Below are 19,625 nucleotides of genomic sequence, written 5' to 3'. Positions count from 1 at the left end.
CTGTCAGAAAAGCTGAATACACTAATGAGAATTTGAGCCAAAGATTTAAATCTGCCTTTTGGCCTTTCTGCGTCACGTTGCAACACGCATCATTTTGAAACCAATTTTAGCAGGAAGATAGAGGACAAAAATTGTTTGATGACACTTAACACAGAAGTGATAAAGCCCAAGTTTCAAAAAGTGACAAAGGATTTAATTAAAACCACAAGTTCAAACAGCACGGACTGGTCGCCCAAGTGGTTAGCGCATCAAACTCACAGCTATGGGGTTCCGGGTTCAAGTCCAGCTCGATCCACCTGTGTGGAGTTTGCATGTTTTCCCCGGGCTTGTGTGGGTTTCCTCTGGGTACTCTGGTTACCTCCCAATTCCAAAAAAAAAAACAAAAAAACATGCGTAGTAGGCTGATTGGACACTGTAAATTGCCCCTAGGTATGAGTGTGAGCGTGAATGATTGTTTGTCTACTTGTGCCCATCAATTTGCTGTCCACCAATTCAGGTTGTCACTTGCCTCCAGCCTGGAGTCCGCTGGGATTGGGTCCAGCAACCCCCACGACCCTAATGAGGATGTAGCAGTTCAGAAAGAGATTAGATGAATTTCAAACCGTATTGTTAGCACATACGAATAAATTGACTTTCAAAAACTACATACAAGAAGTTAAAAGAAAAGTGCAATAAATATCACACAGTTCAACTTAACATTCGAGCAAAGCTGAGAGTAGAATACTTCGAAAGGTCACTAAAATCCTGATGTGAAATAATTTGACAAAATTTGAAAAAATTCACTAAAGCGGGAATGTTCATTTCATGTTTTAATCAAAAAACATTATTAATGTTGAAAAACACAAAACAAAAAAAAAGGAATAAAAAGTGCTGACACACTACAATGCGGTTTAAAGGAAAACTAACAACACAATTTAAAGCGAGATTATTAGAGGAATAGAGCAATATATCTGAGCAGTTATTCTTCAGTGTGTGTGTGTATGTGTGTTAGAACGTAGTGAAAATAAAATGTGTTTCTTCTGTCTCACACAAATACACACACATTATACTTCTATTATTTTCATATTAGCAGAGGCCAAGTCACAGATGCCAGGTGTTGTGGTGTCATACGGCAGAGCAGCACCTGTTCTGAAAAAGATGATCCACCACAGACGAGTCTGCCAACGTAGAGATGTCGCCAAGGTCCCGCTCGCCGCTGGCAATCTTGCGCAATACACGCCGCATGATCTTGCCTAAGGGGAAAAAAAAGTTGATTTTCTTGTGTGCGAAGATGACACAAAAATGATCTAGAATGTTGGCTATTCTTGTAAACGTAGCCCATTTAAAATTATAGCTCTTTTACAAGCAGACATCCATGCAAAAATATCCAGATCTTCTTACCCACATAGGAGGACATTAAAGAGCCTTAAATATACATATTTATTTCCCAACCTTATTAACGTAGCAGAATCACTAATGCTTATTTTAAATTAGGACTCGCATCAAAACAACAAGAAAATCTACCAAGAAAGAGAAACTGAGATCTACTCTACTAGTGAAGATCCCACTCTACTTGTGTAGTAAAGAAATCAGGATTGTGCCAAAATAAAAATAATCAAATAATATTCGATCTTTCTATAATCACTTTCTATAATAATTGCAGTTTTTTTTGTTTACATTTTTTTTTTTTTTACATTAAAACGTTTATGACCTGGAAAGCTACAGTACATATTTCTGACCTGATCTGGTTTTAGGGAGCGCTGGAGCATCCTGTATGAAGTCAGGAGTGGCAATGGCACCGATTTTCTCACGAACTATAAAACAATGACAACAGAAGAAACACCTTTATAATTGAGCAGACGAAGGAATAAATATTATTTTCATCCCCCCAAAAAAGACTTTCCAACCTAGGGATTTGTATTTTGACTACATATTTCACCAAGTAAGGAAAATAAATGAATTATATATATATCATATAAATACATGTTTACAAAAAATATTACATATGTGGGAGTAGGCACAATAGCGCTGATGAGAGTTTGACCATAAAGGGGCCCTAAAGACTAAGGAGTTTGGAATGCTCTATAGAAAAACAGTGTGTACCTTTAAGTCATTAGTTAAATTTGCATGTAAAGTTTGGTTTGTTAATTTTGCACCTCCACTGCATTGCTGTAGGTCTATAATTATTTCTTAATAAGCAAGCAAAACGAGACAAACACCTCCTGTGAATGTGTCACCTGGCTTTTGATCCATTGGAGAACAAAAAAGAAACCTACGCCCAAGGTCATCTGACCATAATTGGATGCCTGAAAGACTCACAACAAACTCAGCTTTTGTGACTAAACGATGGAGTGGGCAGAGAAATGTAAACGTTCATTCTTCCAATTATGTGCACCTCTATATATATTCATAAATAGAGTTTAGTCCAAATTAACGCCAGAGCACTTCCATTTCAGATCCTATTAAACCATATTGTCCTAGAAAAAAACAAAACAGCTTGATTCCTACCACATCCAGCTCTGCTTTCTCTCTTGTTTTCAGTGCCAGTGTCTCCAATCCAAACTTTAAGGCTAACCTCACTACTGTTTTATAAACTGTGCCCCTCGATTCAAGCAAAGCTCCTTCTTTTACAAGACACATCAGACATCTTCTTACACCCATCTAGCCTGCTTGGATATTAGTGTTCACCTCCTTAATCAGAAGTACATTATTATTATGTATTTAATATATTATGTATTTAAAGTACTCAAATTTAAATGTTTCTACTCCATGTAGCCTCCTTATGAGTACTAGAATTTCACTTCATATAACGTGTGCTGGCAACAAAATTGCAGCCTCAAAAATGTTGAGCTAGGAAACTAAAAGTAAAAAAGAAAACAAATCTGCAGTGTTTTACTAAAGTCACCTTGTTTTTTGAGTTGAGCTTCCAGTGTGCGATTGAAAGCGACGCCATCTCGCAGCGTTACAAAACAGTAGAGACTTTCTCCTTTGACGGGATGAGGCCGACCCACCACAGCGGCCTCAGCAACAGATTCATGCCCCACCAAGGCAGACTCTACCTCAGCTGTGCTAAGCAAATGGCCTGCAAAGATTTAAGAAAAACTAGAACCATCTTGACTACTTAATCAAATATAAGATAATTATTTCTTTTAGAATGGGTGTGTTGTAAGGAACGCATCACTTGGCAATTTTCCGGTCCTTACTGTAAATCCAGGAAGCACATAATGTTCAGCTTGGAATATTTCAGTAATTAAATGTCATAACAAATTGATTGATGTCATTTAGAAAAAAATGGACGATTGTGATTTATTTTGCACAACCAAAAATAAAAAATTAAAATATAAAACACGTAGCCCGAGACATCCACATGTTGCTCATACCTGAGACATTGAGCATATCGTCTATCCTCCCAGTAATCCAGTAGTACCCATCCTTGTCTCTTCGGCACCCTGCACACAAGTGATAAAACATTTACCTCATCAGGATAGGCGCCAACTGTAGAGCTCCTTTGCATTTTCCTTCATCTCACCATCTCCAGTCACATAGTATCCTGGGAACTTCTTGAAGTAGGTGCTTTCAAACCTGGCGTGATTACCATACACCGTCCTCATCACTCCAGGCCACGGCTGCTTGAACACCTGTTTGGAGTGACCGGACAGAAATGCCTTCATTCCTTTTTTCCCCTGAGCTTGACAAAGACAAAATTGAATCCCTTCCTACCAGGTAACCTTCACTCGCGCCCTCCAACTCCTCACCCGACTCATTTAGGATGGCGGGCACGACACCAAAGAAGGGAAATGTCTGAAAAAGACAATTTTATTAGTGCACAGCACCACGTAGAACTTTCATTTAACACTTTGGATAAGTGTTAGGGCGTATAGTTGTGTGCTTGTAAGATATATATTTTTTTAAATAATAGCATTTTTAATTTTTGTCTTAAGCCGAAAATCTTGGTTTCTTTTCCCCCCCAAAAGTATTGTTTTTAGATATAAACAAAATTCACTAAATCATCAGAACAAATACTGGTAACTACCCCACCAGCACGCACGCCTGCTTAGTAGTAGCATCTACTGTATGGATCTATAAAGCTGCATACTGCAGTATAATTTCCAATAGTGTTAAGGAACTGTTACATTTATTTTGACTTACAGCAGAGCCTGGTTTCATGGGTGTGGCTGCCGGTAAAGGCGTCATCACATGTCCGCCCTGGAGGACACAAAGCATTGTGATTGAGACATGCGTAGGAGGGTGCACAGCCACGAAAGGCAAACTCACCGTCTCAGTCTGCCAAAAGGTGTCCACGATGGGACATCTGCTGCCTCCCACAACCGTAAAGTACCATTGCCAAGCCTCAGGATTGATGGGCTCTCCGACCGTTCCTAAAACCTTTAAAGAATCTCGCTTGTACCTGTATGCGCACACAAACATGAGTCAAACTGAAGTTGTAAATGGAGGACATGGGGTTTGACCAAAAAAAAAAAAAGGTATGCAGTTGCTCACTTGTGCACCGGCTCATTGCCGTACTTCATAAGCAATCTTATGGCAGTGGGGGCTGTATAGAACTTGCTCACGTGGTACTTGTCTACAATCTCCCACATTCTGCTCACATCTGGGTATGTAGGAAGACCCTCAAACTGAAAATCACACACAAAGGTTAGTTCGCACCCAAGTTAATTGTGCATATTTGCCATTCTGTAGTACCGGCTCATATCTCACAGTGTATATGTGTATTATATTTTTCTTTTACACACACGCGCCAATAGACAGTATAATACCAACAACAACAAACATTGATTAAATACAGTATATATATAGTCTCCAGTAGTAGTTGCATATTACACCAACACTTGTACAATCAATTTTATTGTGGCAATCCTACATAGGAATATTATTTCCAATATATTTCATTTTTTGGACTTAGCTTCCATTGCGGTAATAGTATCTCTATCAAAATATGTCAGCTACGTCATTTGCCAATTTAGTCTATTGTACGAATGGCAAATGACAAAGTATCTTCTGCCTCCTAGTGGAAGACCATTTAATTGTTTTGTCGCCTCAACTACCACCAACACATTTATTCAGACAGGCTAATTATTATTCTGTTTTTGTTTTTTTAATCCTTGTACAGTGACCCACTCCGGGTGTCCTGGAAGGCACCTTGGAATAAAATGCATTACTATTTATTAAATAAATACCCCCTGTTTTCAGAGTAGCTACCACAAGTAAACAAAAGTGCACCCCAAAACGGGGTACTCACCAAAACACTGGTGGCACCATTAGCCAGAGGCCCATAAGTAATGTACGAGTGACCGGTGATCCACCCGATGTCAGCCGTGCACCAGTAGATGTCGTCGGGGCGGTGGTCAAACACCAGCTTAAATGTGGCGGCAGTGTAGAGCATATATCCACTGATAGTGTGGAGGACACCCTTAAAAGAACCATGACATAAATTTGAATAATCCACTTTTACAGAACTTCTTTTAACGTTAGACTCAAATGAACTAAATGGGATGAGGAACGTCCACTAAAACTTGACGTACAGGCTCACATTCACACACTAGGACTGGTGGTATTTTACCTTGGGCTTGCCTGTGGAGCCACTGGTATAGAGAATGAAGAGTGGATCTTCAGATGTGCACCACTCAGGTTCACATTCATCTGACACTTCACGCATCAGAGTATGCCAACACTTGTCCACTTTTGGGTTCCACGGGACCTTAAGAAGAGTGTAGGAAATACAATGTTAGAAATACAATACAATAAAAACATCATTAATCTCTAGGAATAATACGAAAACTGAAAGTTAGTCAGATGAATAAGCCTCCAAACTGGCAGGAAATGGATCGTCAGCAAGAGCTAAAGAACAAAAAAAAGTTATCATGCTTACTGGTGTCTGTGTAAAGGGGGTCTAAAAATCTACACTTTAAAATAGACAATAAGATAGTTAAAGCACCAATATTGTAGGAAAAGATGTGAGTCTATGTGCAATGACTGATGACAAAAAGAGAAAAAAAGTGTTAGATTTTTTTTTTAAATCAGCAAACATCTGAGATGAAGATTTTCTCGTAGGGATTGCTAGTTGACTCTAATCAATATAATTTTACTTTTCAATAAAATTTTAGGGATGTCACTTATAAATTTTAAATGTTTTTTTTAGGTGAGCAAGCAGAAAGTCTCGTGTTTTCAGATGTTTGCACTTATCTATCACACAATAAACATACTGCTTTTTGGGTTAAAAACAACACAGAGCTTTCTAATCCATTACTTATAAACCCTTAAACACAATTACATCATCAGGAGTCATAGTATAATTGCAATAATTTCAGTTTTGGGCCATGTCAATGTTTTTAGACAATTGTTTTTACCCATTGGCAGTATTTTATGTAGCTTGGTTGTGATGGGGAGGGGCAACAAAGACAAAGTGGGAGGGTTTTGAGCGAAGCGAAGACGTGTACCTGCGGAACAGGACGAGTTTTTCTTACTCTGCCTGTTTCTGTCTCCTGCTGGAAGGAAGGGACACAGCAAGCAGGGGATGATCATGAAGCGGATGAATTATTTTTTTAAAACAAACAGGGAAACAGTAACACAATATCACCACACAAAACTTGTCCAAAGAAGTCCAAAGACTGTCAGGTGTTAAAAGCCCAATTGATAAAATATTTGAAAAGAGTCACAATCAGTGTACAGAGTACATTTACTTATTAACAAAACACTTTCTAAACATACGACTATTGAGCCAAAACAAATGTAAATAAATAATGCCAACTGAAAAACATTAGTAGCATTGTTAATTGAGTGGGTTAAGCTTTCTGAACAATAACCCTCCCAAGACTAACTTGAGCTTTGTGAAGTTTGTGTAATTGCCCAGAAGACAAATACATCTCTAACATAACATAAAAAAATTGGATTCTCCGGTAAAACTATGGAAGGAATAAATGTTTGAAATAGGTCATCACCTGGAGGTCAGGACATGATCTTTTGGCAGGAGGAGACTTGAGGGAAGTTTCATGTGCTTCTTTGGATAAGTGTTTCAATACGATGCAGCACTCAAGTGCGAATCCCCTGGATATAGAAAAGACTACATTATTTCCTTTTAGTTTATTATCTGAAAGGGTTGATGGTAAATGAATAAGACAGGCATTCAATGAATGGAAGTTGTTGCTGTCCAACAAAGTCTGTGTTTTTCTTATTAGAACTTAAAACTGCAAAAAATGATTGGTATTTAAAACAACAAAACATTTGCACAGATTGTCATGATTTATTATGGGTGTGTGTGTATGTGTGTATGCGCTGTGTGTGTGTGTGTGTGTTGGTAGTACTTGTCTCTGCATTTCTGTAAAGATTCATCCGCTAAAAGTTTCAGGTTGATCAGCTTATCCCCTCGGTAGAAGCCATCTATAGGAGTATACAAAATATGACCTAGTTAAGTATGCTTTCCAAAGGCCATTGACCAGGCATGCAAACTCACCGGCAGTTATCAGAAGTGAACACTGAGAGTCCACAATCCTGTCACACAGCGACTCCGCAGAGAAACCTGCAAACTATAAGAGGCCGTTTGAAAAATAATGTCTTTTCAGGTGCCGCCACCCGTGCTCGCCCCTCTTAAATGTACCACAATAGAGTGAATGGCCCCGATGCGAGCGCAGGCCAACATAGCCACCACCAGTTCAACCACCATGGGCATGTAAATGGCTACACGATCACCCTTCTTCACACCTTTCAAACACATATGCAAAAAAATAAACTATGAAAGTAACTTAACAGAGATGGGCTCATTAAAAGTTGCAGATTTGATCTTACCCTGTGACTTCAGAACATTTGCAAAGCGGCAAACACTGATCAGAAGCTCTCTGTACGTCACTGTCAACTCATCGCCTGGCTCGTTGCCTTCCCTGGAAGGAACAAAATGACAAAAGGGGGTTCATTAGGTGTTGATTTCACTGACAGTGAGATTTCATATCACAAACATAAGAACAAAACCGGTTTTGAAAAATATAGGGAAGTCCTGATTACATATTTCTGCATGCAAGTTGAGCCTGAGTAACCTGATTTTGAGGGTCTGCCAATACCAAGGCCCGATTCAATAGCTTATAAATGTGATTAAGGGGGAAAATAAGCACATACAAATGTGTATTTTTCCTCTATTTGAATAAAGCTAGTCAACAATAATGCCATATATGATGGTTATGAGTGGGATAAAACTTGTAAAACACTTATGCAACCCAAAATAAGGTTGAAATTTTTGATCCCATTAATAAAGATGGAGGGTTCAATGCCCAGTAAGGTTCTCAGCTTCATGTGTGGATCTTGCATGGATTTTCTCCGGGTACGTAATGGTCGATAATCTGCAGAGAATGTGTTGATGGCTAGATTGAGTGTGTCATACTGACCAGTAAAAGGCCACTTTGTCGCCCAGTTTCCTGTCGTGTACATTGCGATCAAGCACATTATAGCAGATGTTTGTGGTTGCACCCTCCATGCACTTGATGAAGATATCTCCTTTGGTCACGTCAAAGTTGTAGTCCAGGAAGCGGCCCGTATGTTTACTCTTCCAGAAGAACTCCTTGGCCATGTCCCCCCAGAATTCTGCAGGCCAACAAGACAAAAGGTTACATGTGAACAGAATGAATTTCCCCCGGGCCAATTGCCAGCTAAACAATGTTTATTATGGCACAAATATTAGCCCATAATATTGTTGCATGAATGTATGATTGCATTTCTCTCTCCGTTTCTAGTCGCCCTCCATGACCGTCTTCGGGGTCGAAAACTTCTGTCTAATTACCATAAAGGAATGGTGAGATTATGAAGTTCAGACTCACATGCAGTCGTTTTTCTCCCCATTTTTTCTTTTGCTTCAATAGTCAACTTCTTTTCTTGCATGTCATTTTATTTTTTGTGGCTCTTGTAAGCTTTTTTGTTGTCAAGGCAAAAACACAAATACATTTTCCCATTCCAGGCATTTTGTAATTGACTAGCAGCCAATCCAGGGTGTCCCGCACCTGGTGCCCGTATTTGGGTGGGATGGGCTCCAGCACCCCCAGGACCCTTTTGAGGACAAGCGGTTCAGAAACTGAATAAATGTTTGAAGAAAGGGACAATTTCGGATAAACCAGCTAAATAAGGGAGGGCACCCCTGGGTTTAAATTTTCACATAACTTTGCAATGAAATTCATGTTCGCCTTTTCTATTAATGTCTTATTAATTTTTGTAGGCGATTTTAAGATTGTGATAAATAACAATCTTAGTTGCAGTCTTATCCCAAAGGGCTTCTAGACATGATTAATCAATTACACACAATCGATCGTTAGCGAGCCATTGGTAGGCGAAAGCAGCAGGCTTACTTACTGTCAGGATTCTGGATAGACTGCATGTACATTTCTTTATATTTCTCAAATGTGGGGACATGCGCCCCGCTCCGCATCTCCTCAGCCCCGTGAAAGACGTCGTCCTCGGGCGCTTTGTCAGGAATCATCTTCAAAATATGGGTGCTATCCAAAAAAATACACAGGCGTCGCTAAGCTAAGGATAGCGCTGATAAAAGCAAACGACTGATAGGAAGCTGAGATCCCGTCTTTTGATCACCAAGTTGAACAAGTCTGTTTTTAAAATTCACAGAGATATCGCAAGAAATCTACGGGTTCCTGGAGGGAGCAGTGACCGAGTCCTTGAGGGTGCCTTGGTCGTTGCAAAGTCCACGTCCCCCCCGCCTCCTCTTTGACAAGTACAATGAGCGCCAGCGACCTACGTTTACCCACTGCCAGCAGCCAATCAGAAACGTGGTGCGTTCGCGACAACACAGAAATCACATTATCTCCTAGCTCATATAAACAGCTGGACGAGCAATGGGCGCTTTGTGTCAGCGCTAAACATAGCATTATATGTGCAGTTAATGGATCGTGCACTTTTAAATAGCTCCTAGTATATTGCTTAACATTTCCAAACTACATTTTTTCGTAAACACCAGAAATGCAGTAAACTAACTGTATAGCTAGAAATCTTTTCAACGTGATTCGGAGCTACGTTAAAATGGATTGTGTCAAAATGCGTGCAGACTTTTCTGAGTAAAGAGTACTTAAGGGGGTGGCTCCTCTTAAATTCGCTACAAAAGAACCCGCCGGGGTCAATTGCTTTAAGATGAACGCTGATTGAGAACGCCGATGACTCGGACGTGTTGCATCTAGTTCTGTATATCTTATATCTATGGTACGAGCCTTAAACCAATCTGACACATGGGATGCTTACTGACTAGAATCTGAGATCAGTCAATGCATCTTCTTTACATTTCCTGCTCCTATACCATCACGGTGATGATACAATTTTAAGGCGCACTTCCAGCTGTATTTATCTATTTTTTTTAAAGTCAAGGAAACCCCTGACAACTTTAGATGTCAAATGTTTTTCTGTCCTCAAATGCTAGAGTCTCTACCCTTTTGTTGTCGTGGAAACAGTCACTGTATCTTTAAGCAATATCCAAATAAGTTAAGTCCATTAGGAAAGCCTGCTGTAGCACTATACAAGAAAAGCAAAACACAAAATTAGACAATGATTTGAAAACAATCTATTAATTCATGAGAAGGCAAAAAAGGAATGCAGGCACTGTTTGATTGTGTGCAACATTCACTTAGTTGGGAAGGCGTCCAAAGGATCATTTTAAATGACACAAATGTCTTCACACATAAAAATACACACATTACAAAGACCAAACAACATTGAACCTGGTTGAACTCAAAACAACCAATAATTTCGCTCTGTCCGTTTATGACTATTGATTACAAGTGAAGATCAAATTGATACTCACCTGAATGGACCAGTGCTTCCCACAGAATTTAATTTGAGTAAATACTACCCCTAGCGAAACGTATGGCATCACCGGTCTTTGGCAATCACTCGCTCAGACATTTCATTCCGTACTACAAAATTAAATCACAAACATGAAACAATAATGCAGTTTTTCAAAAGTGCAATGACGTAACATTCAGAACAAATTAAAAAAAAATGAATGAAAAACATAGCGGTGGTCAGTAATTGTTACTTTTATAGTCAAAGCATAGGGGAAAAAATATGGAATCATAACATTGAGGAGGGAAAAAACATGGAAAAAATTAATTGTCTGAGTGAGTCCTCGCCCAAATCTGGTGATTCCATACTTTTTGCCAGGGGGAAAAAAATTAAAAAGTTTAAAAAATGGCAATGTCTCGTTTAACCTTCTTTTGGAATAATTGGGACAAGTTGTAAATGTCAAAATGAGAGCGATAGAGGCACAATATCTTCAGTTGTGTGACTTGACAAACAAATCTGGGACGTATTTTTTTGCCGTCAATTGAAAGTCTGGACTTCAGAAGACGTTACTGAGAATGGATTGTAAAACATGTACAGTACATGCACGTACATGTACCGTATAATTTTCTTAAACATCAGAAACCTCTCATCGTACAAAAGAGATTTATTGATAGAGGAGTCAGGAGTCCGGCGGCAGCGGCAAAAACTCACTCATGTGACTCGAGTGAGAATGTTGAGGAGCAATAATAACGGTGGTCCATCAATGCTAAAACTCTTCAGGTTCTTCCACATCAGGGATCTCAAAGCCCTCCTGGAGAAACCCAAAGAGATCATTAGATTTACAATTTTGACCAATAAGCTAATAGAGATGCACTGTTTAAGATGACAAGTCAATAGATATGGGATGAAGTCAAATTTCTTGTGCTGGCCATTATGATATTTTTATATTTGTTGGCACGCCTGCTTTAGAGGTTGTCATGTGTATATTTATTTTGTTTACTTCTTACATATAAATACTTACATCAACTGCATAGAGGATTTTAACAATCTTCTGCAGGGCAGGATCGCCCTGGCCTTCATTCTCCAAGCAAATGAGCTCAATGTTCCGCAGCTTTCCAAAGTAAAAGTCTCTCTCTTTCTCTATGTCCTGAATGGCACACCTCAGATCTTCCATCTGTGGACCAACACAGAACCACAATTATTCACACGATAACCACACAACCGTGCCAAAGATCCATTCTTTTCCCATTACCTCAGAAACAACCTCTGCCCCGTCCCTGTTTCCGGTGGCACTTGCCGTCTTCCTGTTTGCAATTGGCACCACCTTGGGGGAGACTGTTGCGACCGGTGGCTTCCCAGGAGCTGATAAGAAAGCAGATAATATATGCAGTGTAGGTCATAATCGAGTACACCTTTGGAAAGTAAAATTGTACTCATGTCAATTACAAGAATATTTTTTGCAATTCCATAACCTACTTCTATACGATTGTTTGACTTACACAGTTAAGTCATTGAAAAAAACAAAAATCAAATTATTTTAATTTATCTAGTATTTTTTAATGATCTCTATGACTTTTAATGATGTTCACAAGTCTTCGAGCAACCCAATGAAATATTTGTGGCGTATTGCAACATCGCTTTTTCCAAACTTCACGTATAACCTGTTTTATAGTGTTGATGTTGGAAGGAATGTAACGCTCCACGTCTATTCAAAATTCCCCAAAGATGTTCTGCCGGGTTCGGATCAGGAAACATATTTGGCCACTAAATCACTAACCCTCTTCTTAAGAAACGCTACTGCGGCCTTGGCTGTGTACCTTGGGTTATTGTCATGCGGAAAACTGAATGACAAACAAGGGGAGAGTGATACAAGCATCTTCTCTTTTGAATTACGGTCCTTTTACGGGGATGTTTTCGTTTCTGCCTCGTGATATTGACAGATTTCTTCAAACTATTTCTTTTTGGAAAATGTAAGTGAGCTAATCTGTCTCCAAATCACTGTCCCATGTTTGCAGAATTATTTTGCGATGTTGTTTGCGGTTCGTAATATTTTTTTCTGAAAGGAAATCAAAATGTTTTCTGACAATCACAATTATGATGCCCACTGTAAATAGACGCCCAGTGCTGACCTCGACTGAAGGCCTTCTTTGGAGGCTTATTAAATGCTGACGTGCCGGCGTTAGGCAAAGGTGCCGTGTCCTGGCCCTGTCTGGCCTCCACCGGGTCGTACTCCCGCTTGTCGTAGTTGGCATCGAAAAACTTCTTGAACCATTGCACAAACTCAAAGTTGTCTTGAAACTTCCCCTTTATCAATTTGTCCACTGGAATGATCTGAAAGAGGAACCTGGTTAATATACAAGGTTTTTGCAGGCATTAGCAAATGCTTCACAGAATAAGAAACTAAAGAAAATGTATTAGTTTTTATTCTAAGCGATTTCTTGAAATGGATATGGCGGTATGGCCTATTGGAAAGTGTCACCTACTTTGTCAATGCACATCTTTTTAAAGGCAGACTGGAGTAGCTTGAAGTTGTGAATGTACTCGTGCTCCAGCTTGGCACCAAACTTCACTCTTTTCAAAATCAAACAGCCCGGGAACAACAGATCCATGAATTGACAGTAGGCAGCCCCTATACGCAAAAGAAAAAATTGTCAGCTGGCTCAAATTCAAATGAGTTCACAACATCTTCAATGTATGATTGGAAATTGTAAGAGAACTTGAATTCTTTTTTATTGGACCGGCAAGTCAGCACTTCGACTTTTTTTTGTCGACATACCATCTGCCTTGCACAAAACAGCCCGAGTGCTCGCCAAATAGTGCAAAGGAGAGTTCACTTGTCCAGAATGCACATTTGCAATATTATTTGTGGGGCCTGGAGACCTTTGCATGAGTTCTTTTTTTTTTTTGTTTTAGTTTATTTTAAGGGGATAAGTGGTCAGAGAGAGATTGCACTTTTCCAGAGATCCTCATAATATTTTGTATCTGCTGTGTATTTTAGGGGAAAGGTTTCTCCAGACCAAACAACGAAAATACAAATTTTGATGTCTAGATTTTTGGCCTGCATTTAAGTCTAACTCAGTTTCAACTGGCACATTAAACTAAATTATGGCGGAAACATTCATGCTATTCAATCACAACATAAGGGATCTTCAACTCGTACTACAAACATCTTAGAAAAGGCTTACCTGAACACAAATTCTCGATCTTCGTAAGGTTCATTTTTAATGAGTCATTGATCCACAAGAGCATGTCATGCCGACTCAAGTTGTCACTCGTCACCGAGGTAGAGTGGACATTCACAGCCATTGTCTGTCCAAAAAGATGCTCCCTGCAAGGCACAGAGAAAAAGAGCACTGTTAAATAAATATAGATCAAGAAATACAGCTGATAATAAAACTATTGTTGCTTGGACATCCATTACACTGTGCACAAACACGCAACATATTTTAGAAGAAAGCTATTTGTAGAGACATAAAAACACACTGGTAGGGTTGCTTTGATGGATACTTAGGAAAAGTAAGTGACCAATGAGCTGAGAGGATACTTGAATATAAGTGTGGCAATACAATTCATTGGTCAACTTTAGTTTATCTGTTTTTGTCTACACTTTTCTTTTGCATCTTTAATATATATAAAGAAAAGAAGTAGTTTAATGATGTTGCTGATGAATACTGTTTTTCCATTGGCTTAAATCACTCAAATATGCACCTGACAAATTCAGGTTTGAGTAAAGTATTTACAAAAAAAGGGAGAAAAAAATACAAAATGGGGACAGTTATCGAACCCGCCTACTTTCCCAATGAGGTGCCCCTTTATTCCCAGGGAGTTAACATACCCTGACAGAAAATTTGACGACCACGTGAGTCATAGTCTCGGAATAAAGCTTCTCAGACGAACAGTCTCGGAATAAAGCTTCTCAAACGTTCAGACTCTTCCAAATTATGGTGTGAGGGCTGCCAAAATGCACCCGTTTCAACTACCTAGTGGGAAGCAAATTAACATTGGGTCCAGCGTGTTTTCTTAACAAATAGATCAATTAATACCTATAAAGAGATGATTTTATGATAAGTGGAATCCTGTTTTAAGGCGGAAAATGACATCAATTCAGACACATAACAAAAGCATTGCGTCATTCCCAATCCCAGTGCCTTCATAAATTACAGACATAACACAGAAAAAGAGCCGCGCCTTGACCCAACAGGGCCGCGGTTGCTAACCGGTTAGCCGGACAATGCAAGGCGGGACAGACTCCCCTCGCCCCAAGACGCCGTTTCCCAACGCCTAAAATGCAGCACCCACTAAACCATTAATTCGACGAACACACACTATTACAATTTTACTCAATTTGACTACAGTATTACTCATTGAGTAAGCGTGTAGATAGGGGGGCACTTTTCGTTTCTAATTTTTAAACAGGTAAGAAAATAGAAGCCCTTTTCCCTTATTTTTACTGACACACTATCATCTTTTACGGCAGGCAACAAATTAATCACCGACTATTAAGTACCCACCTCAACGTCCAAAGATTTTAGTCGTTTTATTGTGTTAGTGTGCGGTCTAAAAAAGTCCACCGGTAGCGGAAGGAAAAATTCTTGCGTGTTTCTTCTTCTTCTTTTAATTCTTCTTCATCTTCTTCTTCGATTTCCGGGAGACTAAAATCCGGTGTGCCACATCCCTGCCTAATCCTGGTGACACTTGGTATTACACTGTGTTTATTGAACGTTTGGAGAAATTATATATAGTATATATAATATAGTAGTAGTATAGTATAGTATAGTATGGTATGGTATGGTATGGTATGGTATGGTATGGTATGGTATGGTATGGTATGGTATGGTATGGTATGGTATGGTATGGTATGGTATGGTATGGTATGGTATGGTATGGTATGGTATGGTATGGTATGGTATGGTATGGTATGGTATGGTATGGTATGGTATGGTATGGTATGGTATGGTATGGTATGGTATGGTATGGTATGGTATGGTATGGTATGGTATGGTATGGTATGGTATGGTATGGTATGGTATGGTATGGTATGGTATGGTATGGTATGGTATGGTATGGTATGGTATGGTATGGTATGGTATGGTATGGTATGGTATGGTATGGTATGGTATGGTATGGTATGGTATGGTATGGTATGGTATGGTATGGTATGGTATGGTATGGTATGGTATGGTATGGTATGGTATGGTATGGTATGGTATGGTATGGTATGGTATGGTATGGTATGGTATGGTATGGTATGGTATGGTATGGTATGGTATGGTATGGTATGGTATGGTATGGTATGGTATGGTATGGTATGGTATGGTATGGTATGGTATGGTATGGTATGGTATGGTATGGTATGGTATGGTATGGTATGGTATGGTATGGTATGGTATGGTATGGTATGGTATGGTATGGTATGGTATGGTATGGTATGGTATGGTATGGTATGGTATGGTATGGTATGGTATGGTATGGTATGGTATGGTATGGTATGGTATGGTATGGTATGGTATGGTATGGTATGGTATGGTATGGTATGGTATGGTATGGTATGGTATGGTATGGTATGGTATGGTATGGTATGGTATGGTATGGTATGGTATGGTATGGTATGGTATGGTATGGTATGGTATGGTATGGTATGGTATGGTATGGTATGGTATGGTATGGTATGGTATGGTATGGTATGGTATGGTATGGTATGGTATGGTATGGTATGGTATGGTATGGTATGGTATGGTATGGTATGGTATGGTATGGTATGGTATGGTATGGTATGGTATGGTATGGTATGGTATGGTATGGTATGGTATGGTATGGTATGGTATGGTATGGTATGGTATGGTATGGTATGGTATGGTATGGTATGGTATGGTATGGTATGGTATGGTATGGTATGGTATGGTATGGTATGGTATGGTATGGTATGGTATGGTATGGTATGGTATGGTATGGTATGGTATGGTATGGTATGGTATGGTATGGTATGGTATGGTATGGTATGGTATGGTATGGTATGGTATGGTATGGTATGGTATGGTATGGTATGGTATGGTATGGTATGGTATGGTATGGTATGGTATGGTATGGTATGGTATGGTATGGTATGGTATGGTATGGTATGGTATGGTATGGTATGGTATGGTATGGTATGGTATGGTATGGTATGGTATGGTATGGTATGGTATGGTATGGTATGGTATGGTATGGTATGGTATGGTATGGTATGGTATGGTATGGTATGGTATGGTATGGTATGGTATGGTATGGTATGGTATGGTATGGTATGGTATGGTATGGTATGGTATGGTATGGTATGGTATGGTATGGTATGGTATGGTATGGTATGGTATGGTATGGTATGGTATGGTATGGTATGGTATGGTATGGTATGGTATGGTATGGTATGGTATGGTATGGTATGGTATGGTATGGTATGGTATGGTATGGTATGGTATGGTATGGTATGGTATGGTATGGTATGGTATGGTATGGTATGGTATGGTATGGTATGGTATGGTATGGTATGGTATGGTATGGTATGGTATGGTATGGTATGGTATGGTATGGTATGGTATGGTATGGTATGGTATGGTATGGTATGGTATGGTATGGTATGGTATGGTATGGTATGGTATGGTATGGTATGGTATGGTATGGTATGGTATGGTATGGTATGGTATGGTATGGTATGGTATGGTATGGTATGGTATGGTATGGTATGGTATGGTATGGTATGGTATGGTATGGTATGGTATGGTATGGTATGGTATGGTATGGTATGGTATGGTATGGTATGGTATGGTATGGTATGGTATGGTATGGTATGGTATGGTATGGTATGGTATGGTATGGTATGGTATGGTATGGTATGGTATGGTATGGTATGGTATGGTATGGTATGGTATGGTATGGTATGGTATGGTATGGTATGGTATGGTATGGTATGGTATGGTATGGTATGGTATGGTATGGTATGGTATGGTATGGTATGGTATGGTATGGTATGGTATGGTATGGTATGGTATGGTATGGTATGGTATGGTATGGTATGGTATGGTATGGTATGGTATGGTATGGTATGGTATGGTATGGTATGGTATGGTATGGTATGGTATGGTATGGTATGGTATGGTATGGTATGGTATGGTATGGTATGGTATGGTATGGTATGGTATGGTATGGTATGGTATGGTATGGTATGGTATGGTATGGTATGGTATGGTATGGTATGGTATGGTATGGTATGGTATGGTATGGTATGGTATGGTATGGTATGGTATGGTATGGTATGGTATGGTATGGTATGGTATGGTATGGTATGGTATGGTATGGTATGGTATGGTATGGTATGGTATGGTATGGTATGGTATGGTATGGTATGGTATGGTATGGTATGGTATGGTATGGTATGGTATGGTATGGTATGGTATGGTATGGTATGGTATGGTATGGTATGGTATGGTATGGTATGGTATGGTATGGTATGGTATGGTATGGTATGGTATGGTATGGTATGGTATGGTATGGTATGGTATGGTATGGTATGGTATGGTATGGTATGGTATGGTATGGTATGGTATGGTATGGTATGGTATGGTATGGTATGGTATGGTATGGTATGGTATGGTATGGTATGGTATGGTATGGTATGGTATGGTATGGTATGGTATGGTATGGTATGGTATGGTATGGTATGGTATGGTATGGTATGGTATGGTATGGTATGGTATGGTATGGTATGGTATGGTATGGTATGGTATGGTATGGTATGGTATGGTATGGTATGGTATGGTATGGTATGGTATGGTATGGTATGGTATGGTATGGTATGGTATGGTATGGTATGGTATGGTATGGTATGGTATGGTATGGTATGGTATGGTATGGTATGGTATGGTATGGTAGGGTAGGGTAGGGTAGGGTAGGGTAGGGTAGGGTAGGGTAGGGTAGGGTAGGGTAGGGTAGGGTAGGGTAGGGTAGGGTAGGGTAGGGTAGGGTAGGGTAGGGTAGGGTAGGGTAGGGTAGGGTAGGGTAGGGTAGGGTAGGGTAGGGTAGGGTAGGGTAGGGTAGGGTAGGGTAGGGTAGGGTAGGGTAGGGTAGGGTAGGGTAGGGTAGGGTAGGGTAGGGTAGGGTAGGGTAGGGTAGGGTAGGGTAGGGTAGGGTAGGGTAGGGTAGGGTAGGGTAGGGTAGGGTAGGGTAGGGTAGGGTAGGGTAGGGTAGGGTAGGGTAGGGTAGGGTAGGGTAGGGTAGGGTAGGGTAGGGTAGGGTAGGGTAGGGTAGGGTAGGGTAGGGTAGGGTAGGGTAGGGTAGGGTAGGGTAGGGTAGGGTAGGGTAGGGTAGGGTAGGGTAGGGTAGGGTAGGGTAGGGTAGGGTAGGGTAGGGTAGGGTAGGGTAGGGTAGAGTAGAGTAGAGTAGAGTAGAGTAGAGTAGAGTAGAGTAGAGTAGAGTAGAGTAGAGTAGAGTAGAGTATAGTATATATTATATACTATACTATACTATACTACTACTACTACTATATTTCAGGCATCAGTTCACTAGAGTGGCAGCCTAGTAGGTTGCCACTCTTAGCCCTTTTAAAAGCAAGTCACTATTTTTTTGATAATTATGATTTTTTTTCTTAAGCCCCCCAAACCTTTATTGGGCAAGTGACTATTTTTGGTCATCAATGCCTTATATAACGTAACATAAGCCCAATGAACTTTACAGCTGTGTTTAAATTCATTTTTTCATTCATTTTTGGTTGCGAGGGGTGCTGGAGCTTGTCCGAGCTAACTATGAGCAGCACCCTCCTTCAGTGGCTAGCCAATCACATGCTGTTTTTAAATTTAAGTACTAAGTGGCAAACATTGCAGGCCTTCAATTCTGTA

At 39.9% G+C, this 19,625-nt stretch overlaps 2 protein-coding genes across 5 annotated transcripts; both read right to left on the bottom strand.

Moving 5' to 3' along the window:
* Positions 1–791: 791 nt before the first annotated feature.
* acss2 (acyl-CoA synthetase short chain family member 2) lies at positions 792–9,715 on the bottom strand. 3 transcript variants are annotated; one of them, XM_077725464.1, is made up of 19 exons: positions 9,325–9,715; positions 8,370–8,565; positions 7,780–7,871; positions 7,592–7,695; positions 7,448–7,520; positions 7,299–7,374; positions 6,936–7,041; positions 6,435–6,482; positions 5,558–5,695; positions 5,237–5,407; positions 4,480–4,613; positions 4,255–4,387; positions 4,129–4,185; positions 3,700–3,780; positions 3,509–3,617; positions 3,360–3,428; positions 2,885–3,061; positions 1,719–1,793; positions 792–1,232 (listed from the first exon to the last, which is right to left on the bottom strand). In XM_077725464.1, the coding sequence occupies exons 1-19, from the start codon at positions 9,449–9,451 to the stop codon at positions 1,105–1,107; spliced, it is 2,094 nt and encodes a 697-aa protein (XP_077581590.1). In that variant the 5' UTR covers positions 9,452–9,715; the 3' UTR covers positions 792–1,104. The 3 variants fall into 3 exon arrangements, with proteins under 3 accessions (XP_077581590.1, XP_077581598.1, XP_077581606.1); XM_077725472.1 differs by having other exon boundaries at positions 6,435–6,479; XM_077725480.1 differs by lacking the exon at positions 6,435–6,482 and having other exon boundaries at positions 9,325–9,714.
* Positions 9,716–10,514: 799 nt separating this feature from the next.
* LOC144203722 (microtubule-associated protein RP/EB family member 1-like) lies at positions 10,515–15,424 on the bottom strand. 2 transcript variants are annotated; one of them, XM_077727297.1, is made up of 7 exons: positions 15,270–15,424; positions 13,944–14,086; positions 13,242–13,387; positions 12,888–13,089; positions 12,011–12,120; positions 11,780–11,932; positions 10,515–11,569 (listed from the first exon to the last, which is right to left on the bottom strand). In XM_077727297.1, the coding sequence occupies exons 2-7, from the start codon at positions 14,062–14,064 to the stop codon at positions 11,525–11,527; spliced, it is 777 nt and encodes a 258-aa protein (XP_077583423.1). In that variant the 5' UTR covers positions 14,065–14,086; positions 15,270–15,424; the 3' UTR covers positions 10,515–11,524. The 2 variants fall into 2 exon arrangements, with proteins under 2 accessions (XP_077583423.1, XP_077583429.1); XM_077727303.1 differs by lacking the exon at positions 15,270–15,424 and adding an exon at positions 14,594–14,721.
* Positions 15,425–19,625: the final 4,201 nt, after the last annotated feature.

This window comes from Stigmatopora nigra, chromosome 1 (assembly GCF_051989575.1).
Source record: "Stigmatopora nigra isolate UIUO_SnigA chromosome 1, RoL_Snig_1.1, whole genome shotgun sequence".
Classification (NCBI taxonomy): Eukaryota; Metazoa; Chordata; class Actinopteri; order Syngnathiformes; family Syngnathidae; genus Stigmatopora; species Stigmatopora nigra.
The sequence above is the reverse complement of the archived record's forward strand: the minus strand, read 5'-3'. Positions and strand labels throughout refer to the sequence as shown.